This window comes from Anas platyrhynchos, chromosome 4, assembly GCF_047663525.1.
Source record: "Anas platyrhynchos isolate ZD024472 breed Pekin duck chromosome 4, IASCAAS_PekinDuck_T2T, whole genome shotgun sequence".
Classification (NCBI taxonomy): Eukaryota; Metazoa; Chordata; class Aves; order Anseriformes; family Anatidae; genus Anas; species Anas platyrhynchos.
In genome coordinates this window covers 6,048,096-6,073,250 of record NC_092590.1, presented here as the reverse complement: position 1 = coordinate 6,073,250, position 25,155 = coordinate 6,048,096, and the positions used below count along the sequence as shown (strand labels likewise).

The 25,155-nt window shown below is 38.6% G+C and overlaps 1 protein-coding gene across 38 annotated transcripts in view; it reads right to left on the bottom strand.

The window, feature by feature from the left end:
- CAMK2D (calcium/calmodulin dependent protein kinase II delta) overlaps positions 1-25,155 on the bottom strand; it is a 165,472-nt gene that overhangs the window by 66,788 nt on the left and 73,529 nt on the right. For all 38 annotated transcript variants that reach the window (XM_027456588.3, XM_027456558.3, XM_027456562.3 and 35 more), the window contains one exon: positions 2,372-2,426. In XM_027456588.3, the coding sequence (XP_027312389.1) occupies positions 2,372-2,426 (55 nt within the window). The remainder of the gene's footprint in view (positions 1-2,371; positions 2,427-25,155) is intronic.

Genomic DNA, 25,155 nt, shown 5'->3' with positions numbered 1-25,155 from the left:
AATTGAAAAACAAAAATGTGCAGACTGCTCTGGAGGAACAACAGATGTATGAGTCTGTTTGTATGTTTTTCCTGAATGGAAGTGACATTGAAATAGAGGAAGTTCCAGTCCAGTGCAGAATGTTTGGTACGCAATCTATTTTTGGCAAGACAGTACCTTGGGGTTATATATTATTTCCTATTGCTGAACACATGCTTCTATTTACTCTGTAAGTACCCAGATATAGATACTGATATCTACAACTCTGTTCATATTCCTTCTAGTTCATATTGCAGTCGTAATCTCCTGAGATATAGCAGACATTAGATATTCAATTTAAGGTAAAAAATGCACTAATGCAATTACAGTAGGTCAGTTTCTAATGGTAAAATAATATGGCACAAAATTAAAATACTATCAGTTTATAAAAGCGATGTTGTCCCCAGAACTAGCAATTCTACATGCATTTACTGGAAGAGTTCAGGATTAAGAACATTTCAGCAGTACCACACAGAAAGATTTCCTTTGTAGCCCTTAATTTAAAAGAAAAACAAAACAACAACAAAAATAGGTATGTCAGAGAACAAGTATGCATGCCGTGCCCTAGAGCTGATTTTAAGTGAACAGTCAGAACACTTACCTGGGATATATACAAATCAGATATTAAGTTCCTGTTGTGCCCAGTTCAGATCAGAGTACTGAACCCTAAACGTCTTCACTGCAGACAGACCATGTATTTAATATTTTTGTATTGCTAGTCTAAACTCTAGTCTAGAAGAAGTCCCCAGAGATTTAAAAGTCAGCAAATAAAATAGCTTCGAAGTGAGCTATTTCACAGTTCTAGGGCAATAATGTATTCTCATTCTAACCAGCAAAAACATATTGGGCCTAAGAAAGTTCTTAGTGGGGGCAGGAGGAGGTGGGAATTTGTCACATCCATAAACTGCCGTGGAAAAATATGCAATTGAAACAAATTGTTTTACCTAAATATGTCAGTTTTGCAAGAAAATTACCAACCATTCATGTCTGCCCATATGCAGAACCAAAAGCAGTAGTTTTTCACATGATTGGAGAGTTTGCCCATCACTGAGAATTGTGACGAATATTAGTGTTTTTGTTTCAAAGGTAAGAGTCTGCTATATTTATGTTCATGTTGTCATGTTTTACTAAACACCATTATCTGGAAGAAACAAGGTTTCGTCCCCATCTATCCCTTTCTGTAACCATCCTCTTCCCACACACACATGCTCCAACAGCTCACAGGATTCAAATTCATAGAGTAAATTGAGAAAAACAATTCCTTTCTGTATGCTGGGCATTTTGTATTCTGAAAAGAGTCAAAATGAAACTAATCATACATATCAGTAAACCATAAATCAGCAATAAAATTCATATGATCTTTTTCATTCTAGTGAAATCAGGCTTACCTGTCAACATAGCACTAAGGATTTGCTACTCCTCCACATTTGTTTATGTTTCCTTTATCAGACAACCTTTGCAGTGAATTCCTGAATTGTATGTTGGTTTAGCTTTGGCAGACAGCATGCAACTTTTACTTACTGTCCTGGTTTCAGTTAGGGCAGAGTTAATTTTCCTCCTAGTAGCTGGTAGGCTGCTATGTTTTGGATTAGGATGAGAAGAGTGCTGATAACACGCTGATGTTTTAATTGTTGCAGAACAGTGCTTACACCAAGCCAGCTACTCGCTCTGTCCTGCCAGCAGGCAGGCTGGGGGTACAGCAGGAGCTGGGAGGGGACAGACCCAGGACAGGTGACCCAAACTGGCCAAAGGGGTATTCCATACCATCTGGGGTCATGCTGAACAATATATAGGGGTGGCTAGCTGGGGTGGGGGTGCCGTCTGCTCGGGGTTAGGCTGGGCATCAGTCAGCGGGTGGTGAGCAATTGCATCGTGCATCACTTGTTTCGTACACATTATTAGCAGTAGTACTATTATCGTCATTATTATTATTGTTGTTGTTGTTGTTGTTATTTTCCGATCTTAATAAACTGTCGTTATCTCAGCTCACAGGCTTTGCTTTTCCATTTCTCTCCCCCATCCCAGAGAGGGAGAAGGGAGGGTGAGCGAACGGCTGTGTTTAGCTGCCAGCCGAGTTAAACCACAACACTTACACACCTACATTTTATATTAAAATCCAATTCAACAGTATCCCTACTTTAAATATTTTTTTAATGTGGAATTCTTACAGTGACCCTTACAAATTAGCTTTTACATATGCAAATGACCAAATATGTTACTAGCTCTATTTACATTTATTTGTCCAATTCCTTGCACCAAATTCATGCATTAACCTTGTGAGGTTGTATTTACATCTAAGTGTTTTGAATACCACGTTCCCAACATGCTAAACATATGCAAAAGTCATACTTACAAGTCAAAGACTAAGTAATGGAATCCTTCTTCTGATATGCTGTCATGAAGCCGCACTATTGAAAGGGAGAAAAAGATAAAAAACAGTCACCTTTTTCATGTCTTTAATGTCTCAATTTGATTTTTTTGAGACTGTAGAGCTGGTATTGCATCTATGCATGTCTTCTCTCTTTTCTTTTTTTTTTTTTTTTTGGGGGGGGGGGGGGGGGGTGTTTGGTTTTAAATTCTCCACCCTAAGAACTGTCTTCTTCGTAAGGTGAGTTAAGCAAATATCACTGTACAAAGACTGTGATGTGTAGGTCATTGTGCAGTTACTTTTAAAGGCGCTCTGCTTTACTTACACCACAGAGGAATGCTGCAGTCATTTCCTATCACCTCCTACTTGTATAGGATAGGATATACACACATTGCACTTTGCCATTACCCTTCATGCTGAATCACAGCTAAACAAATACTAAAAGCACAGACAGACTTTGTCTAAAAATACTGTATTAATATTATTCAACTCCCTCTTTCCTAGGCAGAGCCTCCAATCAATCTTTTAAATAGCATACAAAGGAGTATCCAGTCACTGGACTTGAATTATCTTAGAATGGTATTCTTAATGTCATACAACTGTTTTCCCAGTAGCACCACATCCTAGAAGTTGTAAACAAAACAAAATGGAAAAAAAAAAAAAAAAGCAGGCCACAATTAACCATAGATTTCAGCAGAATAAAAAACTTCAAGGGCTATGATAACAAATTCTGTAATCAGACAATAGATGCTGATTTTGAAAGTGAAAGCATCATCTTTGCTGTTTGCTAAAATGTTTGACTGTATTAAAAGATGGAAAACAAAACTGCACATTCAGTTCATAGCTCAAGATTCTTTAACTAACCAATAAAAATAAATTTAAATTAAAAATAAAACCACTGCACGTAGTGCCCAATTTGCTTTTTTCTGGTCTCTCTTTTTCCTTAGTCTCACTTTTAATTACATGCCTGAAATTTTGGTCTAGATGAAATAGTAATTTCAAACATTTAAGCAAGTTAGTTGCCCAAACAGTTAACATGTTCACTGCCCAAACAGTAGCAGATAGCTAGCAACAGAAAGAGAGAGAATGGCCTCAAGTTGCGCCAGGGGAGGTTCAGGTTGGAAATGAGGAGACATTTCTGCTCAGAAAGAGCAGTCAGGCATTGGGATGGGTTGCCCAAGGAGGTGGTGGAGTCACTGTCCCTGGGAGTGTTTAAGGAAAAGTTGGACATGGTGCTTAGGGACAGGGTTTAGTGGGTGACAGTGGTAGTAGGGGAAGGGTTGGTCTAGATGTTCTTGCATGTCTTTTCCAACCCTAATGATTCCATGATTCTAATTCCACTGTAATGCGGTCAACACAACTACACAGAAATACAGTACATCCTTCCTTGGAAAACCAGCTTTCTGTTCTCTTGAAACATACTCTTTTTTTTTGTAGCAATACACCACAATTGTATGTAAAGAAAATGGAACAATTTGGTGTGACCCTTAGAGTACCTTTAAAAAAACTCACCAAAACACCTGCTTATCCCTTCCCTATCAAATAAGATCAACTGAGTAACAGCAATAGCCATACCATACTCTTGAGACTACTCTTCAGGAAAAACAATTCAAGTCCACATTTCCTATTAAGACTCCTTAACCAAAATAACAGCACAGCTATGAAAATATAAATCCTATTCTGAGTACACAAATATTTTTATATGACAGAATCCATACAATACCGAGTCCACACACTCATTCAGACCTTACACCAAACAGCAGTGTGTTTTCCTCGTGGGATGTCTGAGCATGGAAGACCAAGAAAGGATCCATGTAACAAGAGAAGAAATTTTGAGAATGGCAAGCTCACTCTTACAGGTTTAGTTAGGTCATTTATGAAAGCATTTCATTTCATTTATGAAAGCAGGTAGCTAAAATAAATAAAACCTTCAAACTAAAACTAGATGCATGTGGAGATGCTCAGAGAAAAAAATTATATGAGAATAGAATTTACTTGCTGTTCAGCTGACGTGTACTGTGTGTAAGGGATATGCCAGCTGGAAATGGGAATATGGGAATATGGATGACAGTCAGGGAGCTAAAGCCTATAGACTTACAAACTGCATCGGTCTGAGAAGAAAGCAAGCTCTAATTGAAAAGCTGGCAGACTTTGGTAAAGACTTCGTTTCTGTTAAAAAAACAAAACCCAGTAATACTAGGCTGCATCATACATTTCTGATTCCATCACTAGCTTCTGTCTCTTAACCGACACTGCCAAACAGGGTCAAAAAGGGAATATGCTATATTCCCACTCAGTTCCTATTGCGTGTTATCTATATTTCCCTCTAATCTTCTTATCTCAACCCCTTCAACAACATGAGTGGTGAAAAGCTGCAAGGAGATGAATCTACTGGCATATCGATGTCTATCATTCAATGCTGAATATCCATGGTGGCAGCCAACAGCACAGTTCAAAGACCAGAATGAACAGACTACACACACACTGCCTGGCTGCTGGTGTTTGGCCAGACCTACAGGCAGCAAGGACCGTCAAGAAGAGAAAAGAAATGAGTGCTTGGCATATGACAGCTCAACCAGGTAACTGACTCTTATTAAACCACCATGAAGGGTGATTTCCTGAAAGATTTAAGGCACAAGAGAGGAGGTGCCAGAAGAAAAAAGATGGGATGTCAAGGAAGCAGTCCTTGGTGTTTACAAACTTACAGCATTCTCATGATTAAAACCTTGTGCCACTTCTAATTGCACCTATGCATCCTACATTTTCTCCAGGAATGCACTAGGCAGTTGCAGACCCTTCACTTCCAATTTTAAAAATTGAAATCATAGCATGGTAGAGCTATGAACTAACGATGTGTGGTTTCTTTTAGTAACTTGAAATGAAATTGCAATTCCCAAAGCTAATTCTCCTGCAATGCAAAAAAGCTTTGTCAGCACCCTTCTCCAAAACACTTACAGAACCAAATAAAAAAATAAGGGTACTCTAAACTACTTTGTGTTCAAACCTGAGCTGATTTCCCTAGAAGGTAGCTTTATATATTATTCATTTTTCACACAACGTGTGACATTTAAAAAAAATTCAAATAAACATGACTTCTTTACTTAATAATATTTAGCCCAGGGAAACATCTTGTGTTTACACAACACTGATGAGAAAACCAGTTTGGCTGACTCTCTGCCCAGAGCTCGTGATGATTCAGAAAAGCCAAGTAGGTCTAAATCAGAATTTGTGGTTTTGGCTGGTTCTATATTCTAGATTTGTCTTAGTTTTTACAACGTGCAAGCCTTGAGCAAAAAAAGACTGAGATGGTACATTGCTGCTACAATGAAACATATTTATAGACATTAAAGGGACATACAGATTAGTATATCGGCATCAAATAGTGTAAATGTCAAGTAGTTTAAAATGCAATGGATTGAAAACCTGGAGCACACCAAAAGTGTAATACAACTATTCAGATGATAACAGTGATGCAGCAGCAAGAAATAGAAAACGTCCAGATCTTTGTATTTTGTACTAGTGAATTTCCAAATAACTCTAGGGAATATCACTCATCACACATTATTTATTTGTGTCTTTTTTTTTTTTTTTCTTGACCTTTATTTTGAGTTGTTTTCTTTGAGTTCAAATTTCAATATCCCCAAATGTCTGCTATTTAAAGCAAACCAAATGTGGGATGAGACACCAAGTACTAGCTTAGAACAGTATCCTGAAACTTCTAGCTCAGAACAGAGACCACAAAAACATCTGGTTTTGAGTACACTACTTCATACAGTAGCATCAAAGATACTAGTGATGAACAAGTGCTCAGAAATTAGCAATGGCATTTAGTACGGACCCTGGTTGCATCACAGAGATGCAACATCACCCTAAACCAGTGAACTTTGAGTGTAGCTGTGACATTTTGCATACACCGCTATGAGAAAATTTTAAACTTCTTAAGACTTCAACATACAAAAAAAATGATACATAATGATAGCAACTGCCTGTTCCTGAAAAAGATAAGAATTCAAAGCACAGTTTTTCTGTGAATGCTTTTTGAGCTGAAGTAGCAATCCTCTCCTCCGTGCTCAGTAAGAACATTCTACTCAGACAGACATAAGCCTTCATATTAGATTTCCCATATCATGTATGGATATTCAGAGCTACCAAATACTTCTCACTATGTGAGATGTTTGCTGCCAACTGCTTTTTCAAAGAGCTCTGAAGCATCTAAAGAAACCCAGATGTTTCAATTCTCTAAAGACATTTCAGAAAAGCATTAATTCTTAAAATTTAGAAATGAAATCCACCTTTAAAATATTACTTTAGTATTAGAACAGACAGTCTTGGCTTGAGCTTGCAGCTGCAGAGTAGTCAGCAGCACATATTCATTTCATACACATACTTACTCAGTTCTCATGGTTCGCTCCCTTCCACTGCTACAGCAAGCTTTCTGGCAACGAGCTGAAGCAAAGACTGTATTCCTTAATTATCACTGTATTTTTAACACAGAATAAGAATGATTTCTTATGTGCATTTATGAGAAAGTCATCTCCTAGGTAAGAATGAAGTCAATGTGGCCCTATGCTCATTAAGGCACAGTTTTAAAACTGTGATCCTGAAGCACCAAAGTCATAGGAGAAGCATAAGCTGCATTTCATTGTCTTTGTTTCACAGCAATGCAAATCCCTTTCTCTCTCTCTCTCTCTTTTGCGGATAATTGCATCTACCACTTGTACTGCTAGGAATACCTGTATTTAAACCTGCAATAAATACTTCATATATACGCAGACTGAGGTAGACATACTATTAGAGCTATTACATATAGCTAGCAGCAGCACCATAAAGAGCCATAGCTTATTCCTATGTCAGAGGAGATGAACACCATGCCCAGCAGCACACAGCATATCAAAATTATCAGGAGTAGAAGTGTTATCTTGGACAGAGGCACCTGTCGTAACCCTCTAACTAAGCAGACCGATATGGCACTATAGGAAGGGGCTTCACAGCCTGCCTAAAACAGGAGGCGCTCTCACTTGGCCATGCCCTTGTCTAGAAGAGGGCTTCTTTCTCCAGTGTAGCTCCCTCCCAGCTAGAAAAGGTGTTTGAGATTATGGACAATGTTTTTCTCAGGCAAGTGAGGCTTATTTCTTAATAGCCAAACTGCAGCCTGACATATCCGTGGAGATATATTCTTCAAAAATCACATTCTTTCTTTCTTTCCTCACAAATGCCTGACTCACACAAGTGAGACAGGACAAATCCTTCTCTGAATCAGGATCACATGCCTGTGATTGTCTCTGAAAAGGAAAACAGCCTGCGGCAGCCAGAAAAGATCAAAACTGTCTTTTGGCAAGCGCTTATGTTGGATTCTTTGGTCAGTTCAAATACAGCTTTATGCCAGTAAATCTGCTAGGTAAAAACCCCAAATAAGCATGGGCAATGGAGAAAAACCCACGGTGAAGATACGCCAGCCTGACAAGCTGGAGCAGAGGGTGCACAACAGCACAGGGGCAAATGCAGCATGGCCCAGACCTTGGCTCTGCCGCCTGCCTGCAAGCAGTCTGCAAGTCAGCTTTGCAGTGGAAAAGACAAGGGATGTTGTGGTGACAGTCTGAGAAGCTATTCACAAAGTTTAAGAAGTGATTCATTACAAAAAACATTCGTGTATTCATTTCAAACATATACAGTTCTTTGCACACACGTATCAAGCAGGATTCAGGCACGACAAACCAAAAGGCAGCAATTACAAAGATTATTCATCTGATATAAGAACTCCCATCAGTAACCCACACTGCAATTCCTATTCCTCCAGAGCCACTAAAAGCATTCAACGGTAGAAAATGGTGCCATTTATCTTTTTTGAAAAGATTAGTTACATCTAATCATTATCAACTGGAGTTGGATAATCCCTGAGTGTTTCACAAGTGCTGTCATGAACAGCGACATTATATGGTTGAAAGGATATTTTATATAAATAAATAAATAAATGAGTATATATATATTCCTTTTCCTCCTGCCTCTTTCTCCTACCTGCTGCAGTGCTATGGTCACTCTCTCCAGCAAGTTACAGAGAAGATATTTAACAAACCTCTGACAATGGAGTTGCTGCTCCTCAGCAAACTACTTGAAATAGCTGATAGGAACTGAGACAGCACACAGCTCTTTCTGTTGGAGAAATACTACAAACCTACAAAAGATCAGGAATATTTCCCTGCAGCTTCTGCACTATTTTTCATCTGAAGCAGTTTCCAATTGTCACTGTATGATAATCATTGTGTTAATTTAAGGGAGAACTTCTATTGGCTTTATTAGTTTTGTACTTACCCATTAGATTGGGCAAGGTCCAACCGTGTTGTAAAATCCAATGATCTCCTTTGCAGGATTTTTTTGCTGAACTATATTTTCTGTCTGTTTTACAGAATACTGCTTGCTATAATGCCAACAAACAACATTCGTGCCCTTTCTAGATTTCTGCCTTCAAAGGAAAAAATATAAAATAACACTGTATTGCTGTGTACTTGCAACAAAAATCAAATTCCTCCAGATAAAGAAATAAATCAAACATACAAAGTCATATAAAAATTCCTTTGGGTGAATGTAGTTAATCATATCTAATAGCTACTGCGTAAGATATTTATTTTTGCAAAACTGCTGAAGTGACAATTTTCATAAAATTTGTATCTGTATTAGCTCAGTTCACTGAGACAAAATATTTGAGAAGACTCAATGAAACAGAAGTGATAGTCCATGGACAGCACAGCAGCGGCATGATTCTGCATGGAAGTGTCAAACTGCCACTCATTAAAGACCTTGCGAGCCCACTTGTTGTGTTTATTAACAGTGCATGGAAAGAGACTACCTATCTAATGGTAATGTAGTTAAAGACATTCATTTTCCCTTTGGTGCTAAAAGATTAAGATCTATGGATTCCCAGAAGCATCAATCGAGTAACTCTGTGAAGCTCGATGCCTTTAACTACTGCACTTTTAGTAAGTTACGGGATTCATTCATCAGCAGTACAAGTTTAAAATGGGTTTGAAGGACACAAAACCAAATGTCAGTGCCGTATTTGTTGAAATATACAGATGTATTCCTCAAGTTCCTGTCTTCCTGCACAAAGAGTGAAATAAAGGCACAGATGTGCTTTACTCCAATGCTCAATTCCAGAAGTGCATTAAAAATCTTTATGCAGATCTTATGTACAGTCACAGCTGTAGCCTCTGGACACTAAGCTCAATAACTAAACAACCATGCTTAAGTCTGTGCTATAAATATACTGCTATGGCTACAGCTCCTGTTTGTCCACCATATAGCATCAGCTTCCCTTCTGCTCTGAAAACGCCCATTTGTAAATATCAGTGAAACCTAGTAGAAAAGCTGGATAATGACCCAGGCTGCCACTGGCTGACCGATGCCCAGCATCCCGGTGAGGTGTCTGTGAGCTGATGAAAACAGACGAGGCTGTGCAGAGATGCACCCCGTGTGGAGTGACACAGTCTGCAGCACGTGGAATACAGGTCCTCTGTCGTCTGCTCAGGCACAGGATGAGGGATGCCAAAGTCACGGAGCACTTGGCTCTTGCCAGGGATTATGGGCACTGCTCCTCCATGTGCAGCCAAGTGTCCTCTTTCCCTCACTCACCTCTCAAGAGCTCACAGAGCCAGAAATTGGGCAGTACTGTTAAAGATAGGATTGGTCCTTACACTTCCACTTCATCATGTGAAGTATTATTCTCCTGAGACCATGAAAGCCTGGGGGCCCTCTACAATAAAGCCTCTCAGTTACAGTGAAAAGAACTTTGCAAATATTAATAAAAGCCATTATCCAACAATCTGAAATATTTAGAGGCTAATCTGGTAAGATTAGTATAGTAGCAGATCTCAAGGGCAGCTGATTTCTGAAAGATGTTAGACAGTAATACGTCTGTATCTAAGAAGATAATTCTACCCCCCCAGTGTTAAATACACAGGTGGTATACTGTAATTCTTACTATCATTGAATGGCTTTTTGCAAGCCAGCAGTGCTGTGTGATCTATTAACAGCTCTATATTCAGCAACAGTGAATGAAAATTATATAGCTTCCAAATTAACTCAAAAGATAAACAACTTTTTATTACAGTGCAAGTTCATGGCTATTTAGGGTCAGCAACTTGAAGAAAAAAAACTATTAATCTGCATTTATACTGACATAATAAAAAATCATGGGAAAAATAATCAGGCAATGTAATGTTAGGAAAGACTGCGTTTGTCCCCCAAGCATTTTAACATTAAGTGTTACCCAGTGTAAACAAAATGCCATATATTCTACAAACATTATTTGAAACCAAAGCCCTCCCACCAATGTCCTCACACAATAAGCTTCTGTGTGCTGACTAAATGCCAGAAATACTTACGTTCAATGCCTTCATTAAGTCTAATGTGTGCTTAGAAGTCAGTTTGTCAAACCTTTACCTTTGGTAAAAGATCTTTGCTATACAGAAAACAAAAAAATATTTCTCAGAGGAGATAAATGGCTAATTTTTGAAGCGAAAGTAAATTGAGGTACTGATGTCAAAGCAGATGGCCTTCAATTGCGAACTCTTGGCATGGTGAAAAAAGGAAGCTCTTATTTTCTTCCTGCTGGATAAAGACTCACAGGTCAAACAAGTCATAAGTGCACTGTAAGGTACACGTTGTGGGAAATGTCTGGGAGAGAAAAAAAAAAGAACATTTTAGAAAAAGAATATTTTTGGACTGGAAGAGGCCCACTGAGCTACTGATCTTAACTCTAAAAAAAAATAAAGCAGCTTCTCAAGTTGTAGCCAGTGATGTGCAAGCACAGACAGACCCTCCAGCTCTAGCTTCTCTGCCTGGTTCAGCACACTGAGTACTAAAAAAAGAAAAGACAGAAGCTGATATAGCCCAAAAAAATCAGAAATCTATCTGGTAAGAATTAAACATTCTAAATAAAATTAACCAATTAAAAAAATGTGAACGGGAATTCTGAAATTTATGCTGTATTAGCAGTCTCCATGGAGAGCACTTGTACTAACCCTGACATGTTTTTCTTTAACCGATAGATTTTTGTTGCTTTTCAGTGCATCATAATGCAGTTATATGTACACACACACAGGAACAGCTAGATTACACATCTTTAACCACTGAAAAAAAAAAAAAAAGAAAAATAGCATGTAGTTGTTAAAAAAAAAAAAGAACAGTATGAAAAAGTACACATGTATCTTTATGTTTTCATTTAGTATAAAATCATTTCACTTACTAGAAATCCTGTATTTCAAGTTGAGCTAATTCCTCTTTGCAGTTAAATCCCTGATTTTGTACGTTTAACAAGATTTTTACAACACAACAAAGAGCCTTATAAATGTCATCAGAGTAAGCCTTATGAGGATAGCTGCATGGATTAAAAGCAAGCCTGACACATTTTTGCTAAGAGCAAACGGATGTCTCAGCTGCCAGTGTTGATGCTTTAAGCATTAACATTTTTTAACTATTTTAGCACTCATTAAAAGATGTAAGAAGAGGAATTATGACAATCTATACAAGAATTTCATGGAGTGTTAACTAATAAAAGGACAAGCTGTGACACAGAGATACAATATTAAGTAAAATGAACAGGTTCTGAAAACCACCCACCGTAGTTTAAGGAGGAAATGTAATTTATTTTTTCTAAAAGAAGGGCCTAGTTCTCATGTTAAAGCAAGTTTGCTTAATAGACCAGTTATCCTGAAACTGTCACAATGGTTGCAAAGCTCATCAGTTGCCAAGATTCCTTATGAAAAGCGCCATACAGAATTTCAGCAATTCAAGAAAATTGGATGATATAACAGATCAAATGAAAAACTGAATGAAATCTGTGCAATGTACCAAATCTAACATCTCTATTAGAGAAGTAAAAGAAGTCTGTTGACTCCTGCTGGAAACATACTGTATCTTTTTGATAAATACATTTGCCAAGCATAAATGTGGCAGAAGAAAGCTTTCAGCTAGACTCTGGATGCACTGCAAGAAAACAAAACCTTAGATAGTATGCAGGACCTACAATGCAACAAAATTGGACATTGGGGGGTTGTAATCATTGGGCAGAACACAGCCCTCTTCTTGGCTTTCCTCTTTTAAAACACATTAAACACAGGAATATAAACAATTTATATAATGATCACTCAGAGAAGAATGTTTGTTTGTTTTTTAAATGCTTCCCTTTCATGACAACTAGGCCCCAAGGTATTTAAAGGCATCAGCTTATGAAAACAAAGCCACTTACTTTCACTATTTTAAACAAAAAGAAAAGCAGAAAATGGTAATCCTGTGGCATGAGTCAGGATGTGACACAGGAAAGAAATGTCACCTATTCTACCAGAACCTCTCATAAGAGAGCAAAGCATAAACCAAGCAGCTTTAGACAATGTTTTCAAAGCAATTAGCACTGTATTTAAGGCACCTTTAATAATGCTTTCAGAAAACCTAGGCCAAGTTATTTCAGTCAGTAGCAACAATTACTGTAGCTAAATTTTCTAAAACTTTTCATTTTTAGTTTTTTTTCAACCTTAACAGTTTATGAGAAATACATGAAAAATAAAATTGGTTCTAAATGCTGCAATACATATAAAAATCAGAAAGCACATGAATAAAAGCAGAAATTCTGCATTTCTAAAGGAAGGAATTACTTGTTCTTCATCAGTTTTGCCACAATTTGTATGTATTTGAAGATGGGTCAAGTAAAACCAAGAGGATGACAACTGTAGTCAAGCTAACTTAAAAAAATGCTTAATATGAAAACTGATTAGAACTACGCTAACCTTTCAACGTAAGGAAAGCTAAAAGATAATCGTTACTGAACTTATGTCTGATACATACATGTATATATTTTAATAACTGAGCAACTTGTATGCAACTTTGGTGATTACTCCTACATAATTATCCTAAAAATGCATATTTGCAATTAAACTGAACTATTGATTTGACCAGAGGGAACACTGAATAAATAAAGTTTTTTCATTTTATTAACAGAAAATAATAAATAATAATTTTTGGCCTACAGAAAAGAAAAAAAAAATCAACTACTAATTTAAAATACAAACATAAATTTTGTTGAAGGAAGTGTTTTCAGATTTTTGACCGAACAGGGATTTTCTATGCAATGCAGATATATTATGGAGAAAAAAAAAAAAAAGAAAATAAATTGAAAAAAATAAATTTGAATCCATTTAGAAAAACTTCCTGATCATTTTGGAGGAATATGATCAATAAACTTTGGTGGAGATGTTGTTAAACAAACTCCAGTCACAGAAATAAATAAATAAATGATGATATAATGTCATAAAGAGAAAACTGGTCTTTTGTTATTTAATGGTATGAGAACTTTAATTATTAAAGATTTCATTTCCCTCCATCCACAATAAAATCAGTCACAGAAAGCATTATACCTCATTCTATCAAAGTACTTAACCACTTTAAGAACCTGAACATAATAAAAATTTGTACTAAATATATAAATAAAGTAACACACATAAGCATTTGCAGAAGTTATTTCCATACGGACCACATCTTTTGAAAACTAGAAATGTTGTATACAAACTTACTTTTCATGTTGCACTTTTACATTCTAACATCCCAAAGAATGACTAGGTTTCAATGGACACGCAGACCTCTGACAACTGCTAACATCCCTCATCCCTGTCTCTCTCACACCGTTACACAATGTGGTAGCTCTGTAATGAGCCACGGGAGATGGCAGCTCAGACGCTCACCTATTGGAAACCCCCCTGAAGTCCATCAGAAGACCATGTATACAATTGCAGTTTGACCCATTGGCTTTACAAAGATGGTCTCTCCCCTAATTTCTGTATAACCAAATTTGCAAAGACCTATAGTTGAATAATCCTACTTCTTAATATCCCAGTGATGAGATCATGATGCACAGAGATGCATTTTTATGTCACATTTATGTTGCTTCCTAAACATCATAGAATCACAGAATGGTTTGGGTTGGAAGGGACCTTAAAGACCATCTAATTCCAATCCCCCTGCCATGTGCAGGGACACCTGCCACCAGACCAGGTTGTTCAAAGCCCCATCCAGCCTGGCCTTGAGCACTTCCAGGGATGGGGCATCCACAGCTTCTCTGGGCAACCTTGTTCCAGTGCCTCACCACGCTCTGAGTGAGGAATTTCTTCCTTGTAACGAATCTTAATCTACCCTCTTTTAGTTTAAAACCATTACTCCTTTATTATTCCACTCCACTCCCTGACAAAGAGTCCCTCCCCAGCTTTCCTGTAGGCCCCTTTAGGTACTGTAAGGCCTCTGTAAGGTCTCCCTGGAGCCTTCTCTTCTCCAGGCCGAACACCTCAACTCTCTCAGCTTGCCTTTGTAGGAGAGGTCCTCCTGCTCTCTAATCATCTTCACAGCCCTCCTCTGAACTCAGTCCAACAGGTCCCTGTCCTTCTTGTGCTAGGGGTCCCAGAGCTGACCACAGGGCTCCAGGTGGGGTCTCATGAGAGCAGAGAGGGAGAATCCCCTCCCTCAACCTGCTGGCCATGCTGCTTTTGATGTGGCCTAGGATATGCTTGGCTTTCCGGGCTGCAATTGCACACTGCTGCCTCATGTTGAGCTTCTCATCAACCATCATCCCCAGGTCCTTCTCCTCAGGGCTGCACTCAACAAAAACTCCTCTGAAAATCATTTTTTTTTTTTTAAGTAAACGAGGAAAACTAATTATCCCTATGCAAACAAATTCTGAGTACTTTTGATCAAAGAATCCAGGTAGATTTCATTTCCAGCTGTAACAAAAGTACCTCATGGAAACATGTCTCTGCTTAACCATGGAAACTTTCCATTATGTGTAGTATTTCCTAAAGAAGAATATACTTTTTGGAGAAGGAAAAAAAACAAACAAACACCACAAATTCCTTCAAAATTTGCAGGCTGCTCCCCCTGTACTGCAAGGTGTAACACTTACTTCAGTGTGTGGCCTACCAGCCCAGCTGGCAAGGCAGCCTCTTTCAGGCCTTATCTGGACAGTCAAGCTACTGCTGGCTTGGAAGAGCTTATTATAAGGTTGTACCAGGCTGCTGGAGTCCATCTGATTATTTGGCATGAGGAAGGCTGGAAACCCTTCTTTTCCTCAGGGAAATAACTGCGGTTATCCCCTGTCCTGAATTTTGTTGCTAAAACATGCTGTATTAGTGAAGAGAGAATGCAGGCCAACAGGGATTGTCTGCTTCAACTTCCTCTGCTGGTCCCCACGCTGGCCATGAAGCAGCAGCCCTTTCCAGCAGCAAGGAAATGCTGGAGCAAATGTTCTGGAATAAACCATTTCCAGGCACAGACTGTGCGCTTGCAACTTGATTGCTGTGTATAGGGAGAGAAAGGAAAACCACATGGGAACCGCAGCCTAACACCAATGTGGAACAATTCCCTGACTGATCTCTGAAACGACAATACGCTGGGATCCTTCTCCCCTTCAGTCAAGACAAATATTCAAGAAGAGGAAGCAACAGACAGCCCACACACCACTGTGAATAGGGAGCCTGTCTGATTCTTGAGTACAAATTACTTCTGAGCTTTTATGTGTAAAGCAGGTAAGAGCACAGTGTGCTAGATAGGCTCCTCTTGCTCTTGGCTATTGTGGGGATGGGTTACAAAATACCTCTAGTCTCTGGCCTTACATTTGTGTTCATATATGTTAAACACTATGCACAAGATAGGCTGAATGTACTTATTCAATATATAGATACATATTTCAAAATCATCACCATTATCGTCGTGTTTATTTCCTGAAAAACTAACTTTTAACTATAAAGGTCATTTTTGCCTTAAACTGGATACATAACCTTTAAAATGAAAACTTTACTATTCCTTTTATGACAAAATATAGACCACGTAGAGCCAAAAGACACCTCAATGTATTTTAACCCTACTGTTTTCCCAGCCTGAGGGAGAAGGCAGAGGGCAGCCCCTTGTGCTTGCCAGCCAGGAGCATCCCCAGCCCTCTGCTCAGAGGTTGCGTGTTACAGCCACCAAGTGAGAGAAGAGTGCAGAGGTCAGGCTTTTCTGAGGCACACGGAGCTGTGCATCTCTCTTGCACAACTCAGTAGGGCACATTAAATGCTATATAAAGGCTGGCTGACTGGCAGGTAGAAGAAGGATTAAGTGGGACTTTATTTAAGACCAGTTACACTTTAGGGGGAATATAAATTGAATAGCCTCATCCCACTTAATTCTGAGAAGTCCAAAACTTCTGACATAAAAAGGATTTAGTTTGTTTGCTGTATTTTTTGTTTTGCCTTTACAGCTTTAACTTATTTTCCAATAATGCTGTCCTGGGGAATTCTTGGCATCCCACTCTATGGGAAGATGTCAACAGAATATAACAAGAAATTTTATTTTTACTTATTTCTTACTGAAGGCTAGAGAGGGTATTACAATATTGCTTATTAAGACCTTTGTCTACAAAAGAAAAATGCTCTAGTTTATGTTATGTTGGCAGAAAAACAAAGTTTATATTCTTTTAATTCAGCCTAAAACAAGACATCAATTAATTTAAACCAAAACAATTTCCCAGTTTACATAACAGAGAAAAAAGAGTCAAAAGATGGCCACAAAAACTAACTACATCAGTTTAAAAATAAATCAGTTTTTGCTTAAGTTGGAGCAACTTTTGTAAGCAGACAGAGCTAAAATTCTACTCCCTACAGAATAACTTTAACATTAGGTACTGTTGTGCTAATAGGGGAAGCATGATAGTGTTAAACCAAATGCAACTTCTATTACTAGTCCATACTGTAGGATTAAATGTATTTAGTCATCATCATCGTGGGCAACAGAAATCAGCATGACCTTGAAATATTCTAGATTTGCAGTGAAGATCATGCATGATGATATCATTATCTTTTCTGTAAATCAGAGAAGTTTAAAAGACATTAATTATGTTATAAAGATTGTTACTCTTTTTAGTGGTTACAAACATTAGAGTCAAACACATCTCAGCTCATTTTTTGAAGACCTACACATATTTATGCAGAGTAACCACCAACAGTGCACACTGATTCATTTAATCACAAGAAGTACCGCATTTTGAGGGCATCTGGAATTTAATGACTATTTATTTAGTTTGACAACGAGACAACCAAATCACTTATCCTCTACTCCAGGCACTAGGACAGACTCTAGGCACCTTTAATTGCAATATTTAATATCAGAATATGGCAGCAAAAATGGTGATATATAAATTAAATTCATAAGTAAAAAAGCTAAGATACCAAGTCAACATTATCTCTAAGCTGTTTCTGGCATATATTGCTAAATATTATTCTAATGAGCAACAGTACTTGGAGATCAGAAAATGCTGTATGTGGCAGGGGCACTGCTTGCAGGCCATGGACCCATTCCAGCAACAAATTAGGTCAAGGACAATAAAGTCAACTTCATGGAAGTGATCTGCAGTGTTATTAAAATACATAAAAACTTTCATTTGTTTAGAAAGCTCTTGACCTGCAACTACTGGAGACTAGGGAAGCATTCAGGGAAGATACTGCTACAATGTGTTAGGCCTCCACAGGTACTACTGGAGACACCAACTAGGCTGGCTTTTGGCCTGATCCATTACAACCATTCCTACACAACTTGTGAGCAAAGGACCAACCACAAACCCAAAACACTCCCACCGTTTCAGATTTTGCAATTATTATGTAGTAATTTTGCTATGCAATAATGTAGTCACTTTGCCAACCTTTCAGTTCTGGGCACTGCTTCACCATATAGTTTGGAAACTTACTGACTATACTTTTTCTTTGTAGATGATGAAGCCCGTCTAAATGTTTCTAGAAAAAGACCTTTTTGTTAACAAAATGTGAATGAAAATACTGTTTTCCAACTGACTTGAATCAGCTAAGCTGCACAAGCAAAAGGAAACATTTCTTTGCCCTATTATCATTACACAATCTTTATTTTAGGGGATGAACTTATTATTTTCTAATGTTTACACAGTACCACTGTAAAATTACCCTCTGTCATTTTATCTGATAGTTGTTTTTATACCACTGCATGAAAACAAGGCTATAGCAACCTTCATAGGATTGGGTCTCCCACTTTTCTATTTTGTGTTATAAGCTTTAAGGAAAAAGAACTAAAATAGACACAAGAGAACTGTAACATGCACATAATTACAATCACATGTTCCTGGTGACAACTTTCAAAAACAGTCCCAAATATACTGAATGAGAATAATATGATAAACCCAAAGATTGACTCTTTGTGGTTTGTGGTCTACAGATATTCCCTCAGACTTCACATGACTCCTATCTTATGCAACACATTTTTGGTGGCGACAGGGGAGTAGGGACTACATTTTTTTTCTTTTATCAGTTTCCCGAGGAATCTGTAAGTGTTGTGGAAAACAAAAATTACACAGGTTTTATTAGGATGTGATTAGCTTCTCATGACAATATACTGGTTATTACACAATAAAAAACTCCCTGAATGCCCTGCAGTTAGGGAGGAAATAGGCTCATACTACTTTTCTGAATATTAAAATATAGCTATTCCATTGAGTTCTCCTATATAAACAGAGATAAAACACCGAGTATGATGCTATTAGCATGCAAAATGGCAGTAGGTTACAGAAGGTGAAACAACTTACCTCCTCTGAGCAAGTGGCAGGGCTAGAGCTTCCCACATAGTTCACAGCCCAGAAAGTCTAGCTAACACTGATTGATCATGGTATTTCCAATGATGAATGACGGTGCAGAAGGATTTCCACTCCTACTTCTCCTTCTCTCAGAAGGGCATAATTTAGTGCACAACAATTACAGATAAATATTTTCACTTGTAATTGTTATAGTTAGAGAATGCTTCGTAGGGTATGTCTGTCCTGCAAATGGTGACATAGTTTAGAGATACCCAAACTAACTTATAAAAAGCTGGTGTGTGCACCTGTATTAATTTAATTCTATCAGCATGACTGACTTAACCTGCTCTTTGACACCAGCAAAAACAAAAAGCAAGACTAGGCATCTTTACACTATGCCACAGTTTGCAGTGAACACACAAAAGAAACCTGTTTCTTACAGTCACTGCCAATCTGAAAAAGCACTGAATATGAAAAGTCTCAAGGGAAAAGCAAGGTTACTGTAACTGGTCTCTTGTTTCTAGCTATCAGTATGATGGTGCAGACCTCTATACAATGCCAAATGGTAGTGAACAGAACTTTCCAGTAGCCTAGATAACCAAATGCTACAACTAATCAAGATGACATATAAGCAGTTGAAAGTTTCAATAACTTGACAGAGCATGAGACAGAGAAATGCAAAGTACCATATCAAGACAGAGCATTTCCCTAATAATCCTACTCCATCTCAAGAGCTGGACTTAAAAGTGTTTGCATTAATTTCTCAGTGCACATTGTTTCCCCTCTATCAATTAACCATCACAGTAAGCCATGCTACCAGAACAGAGGACAACTATAAATTACTATGATTTTCATAACATGCAAGTTTACAAGTAAATGATCATTCCAAATGATTGAAAGGGTTTTGTTTTACAAAAGGCAGGGAATGCATATTAACTTAATAGATGACAAACTTGAGGCTTATGATGAAAAACCGCCATTGTCTTTTAATCACAGTCTCACAATAAATGGAAATTAGACAGTTTGTCCTGTCCCACAGGACTATTTGTAAGATGCTAATTAGCTCTGTGGAAACCCACAGTCTTGGATGGAAGAGAAGCTGCAAGAAAGAGCAGGAAGCCAGTCTGTACTCATAAAACCAGACTACTAGTTGCAGTTGAAACACCTCTTTAAATAATCCCCTTATTAGGCAGCCTGTTTAGCACATCCAGCAACTCCCACAATATATATGCTACAGAAGATAGTTGCAAGCCAGTCAGCTGCAATTATGTCTTCAGTTCATCAACCAGTCTATCCCAGCTAGGCTGCATAGCCATATTCAACATAGCAGCAGCAATAACACGATGTTATACCAAGCAGTGATGGAATACGGTTAAGTAACTCTCAAGGTCACCTGCTAAATAGATGCACAAATAAATTCATTAAATAACCATTGCTTGGACTATACAATTGCTGATACACATGACTGCTATTCACTGCTGTGCAGCACATAGTAGAGCTACGGATTTCGTTACAGTACTATACCAGAATATCTTCAATTTACATGCACCAGGAGCAGAGTGCCACGCTTGGCCCAGGGTGACTGTAATGAGAAGGTAGATGTATTTAAAGAAGACAGATATCTAGAGGACAAACTAAAATTAGAAGCACGCTCGCATGGGCAGTCCATGAGAATACTAACACACTGCTGAAGCCCCTAAAAATAGAACTTCCAAGTTTGGAAGGTGACTGGGAGGATAGAGGTATCGTTAAACCCCTATCAACTGGAAAAAAATCCTGCATCAGTAGTTCGGTAGGAGTAAAAGTCTCCAGTGTAGAAATCTGCAAAAACAGGCTGAACTGAGCAACTGTAAGGTATTTATCTAATGCCAGTGATGTTGCACAGTGGTATTAGAGGGGAAAAAGCGTTCAGTCTCTGTGCTCTCTGTGTTAGGTTGCAGCATATAAAAAGCTGAGACACCAGTCCCAGTAACATCTTCTGGTATGCCACGGCTTTGACACGTAATTCCTGGAGCAGAGCAACACGACAGCCTCCCATTGGGATGAAAAATGAATTTGTGACCGTTTTAAGGCAAACATTTGAAGGAGTGAGGAAAATCCTAAAGGACACCTGAAACGTGCTACAAGCTAGACCATGACAGGGGATGGTTGGGGGACAGCTGTCATAATCTGGACCGACCGATTCTGTCCCTGCAGCCACTGAGCACAAGGGGGGAGGTTAGCCGGACCGGCAGCAACCACTGGCACACTGCTGCCCTGCAGGGGGACACCAGAAGGCAACATCCCAGCAAAGTTTCAGACATAATAGGCTAAGCAGGCTGCCTGGGGTTCCGGTGAGGACAGACCTACGGTTATTTAAAAATAAATAATTAAATCTCGCTGTGGCAAGTAGTTTAGAAGAGAACTCCTCTCAGGGAAACACAGAAGTAAACAAGAAGCTCTTCAAAATCTAGAAGCTTTCAGTTTTTGTAAGGGGTACTGGCCAGCAGTCTAACTGAGGTGGCTCCCCTCATCACTAAAATCACCACAGTTACGGCAATCTGAGCAAGGAAACAAATTGTGCTATGACTTTTCTTCTCTTATGATTTCTCCAGGACAAGACACAGAGATAATTTGTACTGCCACTACTCCTAAAGTGCATTTGCATAAATAGAGAAAACGCCCTAGGTCTACACTGCTAAATAGAGAAGAGTCAAAGACCAGTGTTTGGCCAGCCTCCCACTGTCACGGCAGTGCACAGTTTCACTGTGCATTACTCATTATCTCCTATGTCAAATCTTACATTTTTATTAAGTAACCAGTTTTCCTGTGTGCTCATCTCAGTAGTCAAGAAAATTTCTGCACAAGACACAACACCGAAGTTCAACCTATAAAATGTACTTCCCAATGCATGACTTGGAACTAATTAAAAACTGCATTCCGAAGAGTCAGGCCATGTTTACAGTTTTTACTCAAATTCCACTTTCATTAACAAATTATGTCACAATATTTAAACATGAAAGCGGATGTTTTTTTTTTTTTTTTCTTAAAGGCAGTAAAAACATTTTACAGGGTTGCAGCTGTATTCAAGAACATCCACTTTTCTTTCCAGTGCCTTGTTCACTGATCAGCAGGCAAGATTTCAGGGAATGCAATATTGCCAACACTTTGCTCCTGTTCATTTACTGTATAAATATAGTTCTGCCAACTTTTAAATATCTGATTTATTGAAAAAATAGCCCTAAATCTCATTTGGGAAAGCATCCTAAAAACAGTCTAATGCAATGCTCAGATCTAGCATTAAAAGCATAAAAACATGTGACACATGGATTTACATGGTATCTTGTGCATCTAAAGTAACTCATGAAATTAACTTCTTGTGTCAGCCCACTGTAAAAACTTACAAGGACAGCTTCATTTCTTTCTAGCTCTGATTTCTCCCCTGCACTCTCCAGCAGATGGCCACCAAGATGATGAGGGGGCTGCAGGCAGCACATGAGGAGGGGCCAGGTCAGATGCTCCGCGTCTCACTGCTGCCAGCAGGGAGGCAGTTGCGAAGACAGAGGCAGTCTTCTCCAGGATGCAAATGGCAACAGATGCAGGCTGGAATATGGAAAAACCCCAGCTGGGCATAAAGACACTTTTATTTATTTATTTATGTTGACAGGAAGGTGGTCAAACATTGGAGCAGGGCCCAGAGCAACTGTGCAACCTCTTTCACGGGAGATGCTCCAAACTCAGCAGCCTGCATAACCTGATTTTACTGAACATGGCTTGAGGAGGGGGTTGGGACTGGGTAACCTCCAGAGATCCCTTTCAACTCACATGATTCCATGATCTATGATACTTGTCAGGGAGTGGGATATGTAACTAAAGCAAAATGTCTAGGAAGATGTAGTAGCCCCTGGGATTGCGTCTCCTAATAAGCTCCTTGTGTTTGCACCATCTTTGGAAGAGGAGAAAAGTCATTCTTAAGCATCACAGCAAGCTCCCAGAGCACAGCTCCTGATTTATGATCACTTCAGCCAGAACAATCCTTTGTTGAAAATCAGACCTTCCTTCAGCCTCTCTCCAGTTCCAGCTCACATCCCCAGCCTTCAACCATTCCCTCACTCAAGTGCCTCCTCCTCCCTACCAGCCATGCCACCCTTACTGCTTTTTCTCTCTTGTTCTTTCTTCTCCCACCTCCAAAATGATGCTTCTCCCCACATCCCAGGGAGCCAAAGTTGTGACAGCAGCGGGGAGGGGTATAGATGGGACACAGTTCAGAAGTGGTACAAACAGGCAAGCAGGTACATACTGATTGCTCCTCCCAGCCTCCCTGCTGGCCATGGTGACAACTCACCCCTTTGGGTTAAGATGCAAGATCCTCTAAATGGGCTGATTTTGGCTGCTTGGGAAACAAATGTTGCCTGACTGTTAATTCTCTCTCTCTCTCTCTCTCTTTTTTTTTTTTTCCTGGAAAAGTGAACAGGCCAAGACAGACGTCTCCCACTGGGTTCAGCCCACAGCTACAGATTTCAGGACTGTAGCTGGGTTTGCAATGGAAACTACCTGTCAACAATCCTACCTCTCATGAGGGCTGCACTAAAGCCATCCAAACAGTGACATACAGCCATGCTAGTGAATACACTCTTAACTTTTTTTCAGTTTGTTTTCCAACTCAAGTAGGAGGTTCACATGATTTTTTTCCCAGCATTTGGGTATCAACCTGAGAACCAGTGTAGCATTTACCAACTAAACCGTCAACAACAACATTATCTGCACAAAGTAAAGGCAGCAGAACTTATAATATCCCCTAAAAATGCTCCAAAAATATGTGCTCGTTTTACTGAAATAAAAGAATATTTAAGCTTTAGTAGAGATCTATGTTTTTGGAGGAAAGGGTCCAGAGGAAAATTACATATTTGTGGTTTAGCTGGGAGTCATGATGTCTCTGCATATGTATAACATGTGGTTGCAGATTCATAACAAACAAAGCTTTCAAACAAAAAAATGTAAGTTTTCAAAACTTAATCCGTAAAAAGAGAGTAATTTATTTTAATCTGGTTTATTTATATGGTTCTTGAAGTCAGCAGAGCAATTATGAAACTCTTTGTTCTAGAAAGCATGTGCTGACATTAAGCAAAAATAATAATAATATAAAAAAAATCAAAATACAAATGGGAAGTGCAGTGGCTATCCTAGCACCGACCCCTTGCAGCAGGTTCCTCAAATGAGATATTCAAATTCTGCTTCCCCTTTCTGTGGATTACTCTATTTTACATTTAAAATGCCTGGCTACACAAGCATAACTGACTGTATGGAAAGAAAGCTTATTTAGAAGCTGCAAGACACAGCATGAAAAGGATTCTCATATGTTTAAGAAAATGTACGAAACCAGTTATAAGCAGGCAAGGAAAAACCTTCAAGGTCTGGCTCACGCTTGATTTATACTTTATCATTACCCATTTTGGTGCAAATAATGCATATACTTTCCGAGGCAGAAAAAATGACAACTTTTGTGTCAAATTTTAGTGAAACCTTATTTCCTCAGTATATTATGGATGTTGGTACAGTTAGCAAGGACGTTGCAACCAGCAATGTTTCACTTGAGCTAGAATAATCTCACCCTCCATTTAAAGGAAAGAAAATAGCCCAGTGTGGCATAGTAATGTTATCACCTATGCTAAAATACATTTTTATGCTCTATAGTAACCCAGAAGAGTAAAACCAAAAGACTCCACGCCACTTTTAGCAGAATAAAGGGATTATGTTGTAACTGAAACAGGGACAAAAGGTATAACACCTAATAAATTTGCCTTTAGAGTTCTTTGCTTTGGCACACAGACAGACCACATTATCTGATACTTAATGTTACTACATATTGGAAGTTACTGATTCACGTACTGGCAGTAAATTTAAATAATTTAGCTATGATTTTTTTTTTTGACATTTCACTCCCTTTTAGTGGCACCAGAAGGTCTACCAAAAATAAACAGATACCACACAGCCCCTTCCCCACAAAATTCTTACAATATCAAGGGTGAAAATCTTCAGTCTCTTCACCTTAAACATCACCTATGCGTTCCCAACTACTTCAACAATCAGAGAAATCAAATGCATAGAAATAGCAAAAACTTCTCAGAATGAAGACTGCAGAAAAGTCAGCTGCAATGAAAAAAAAAAAAGATAAAAAGCCCCT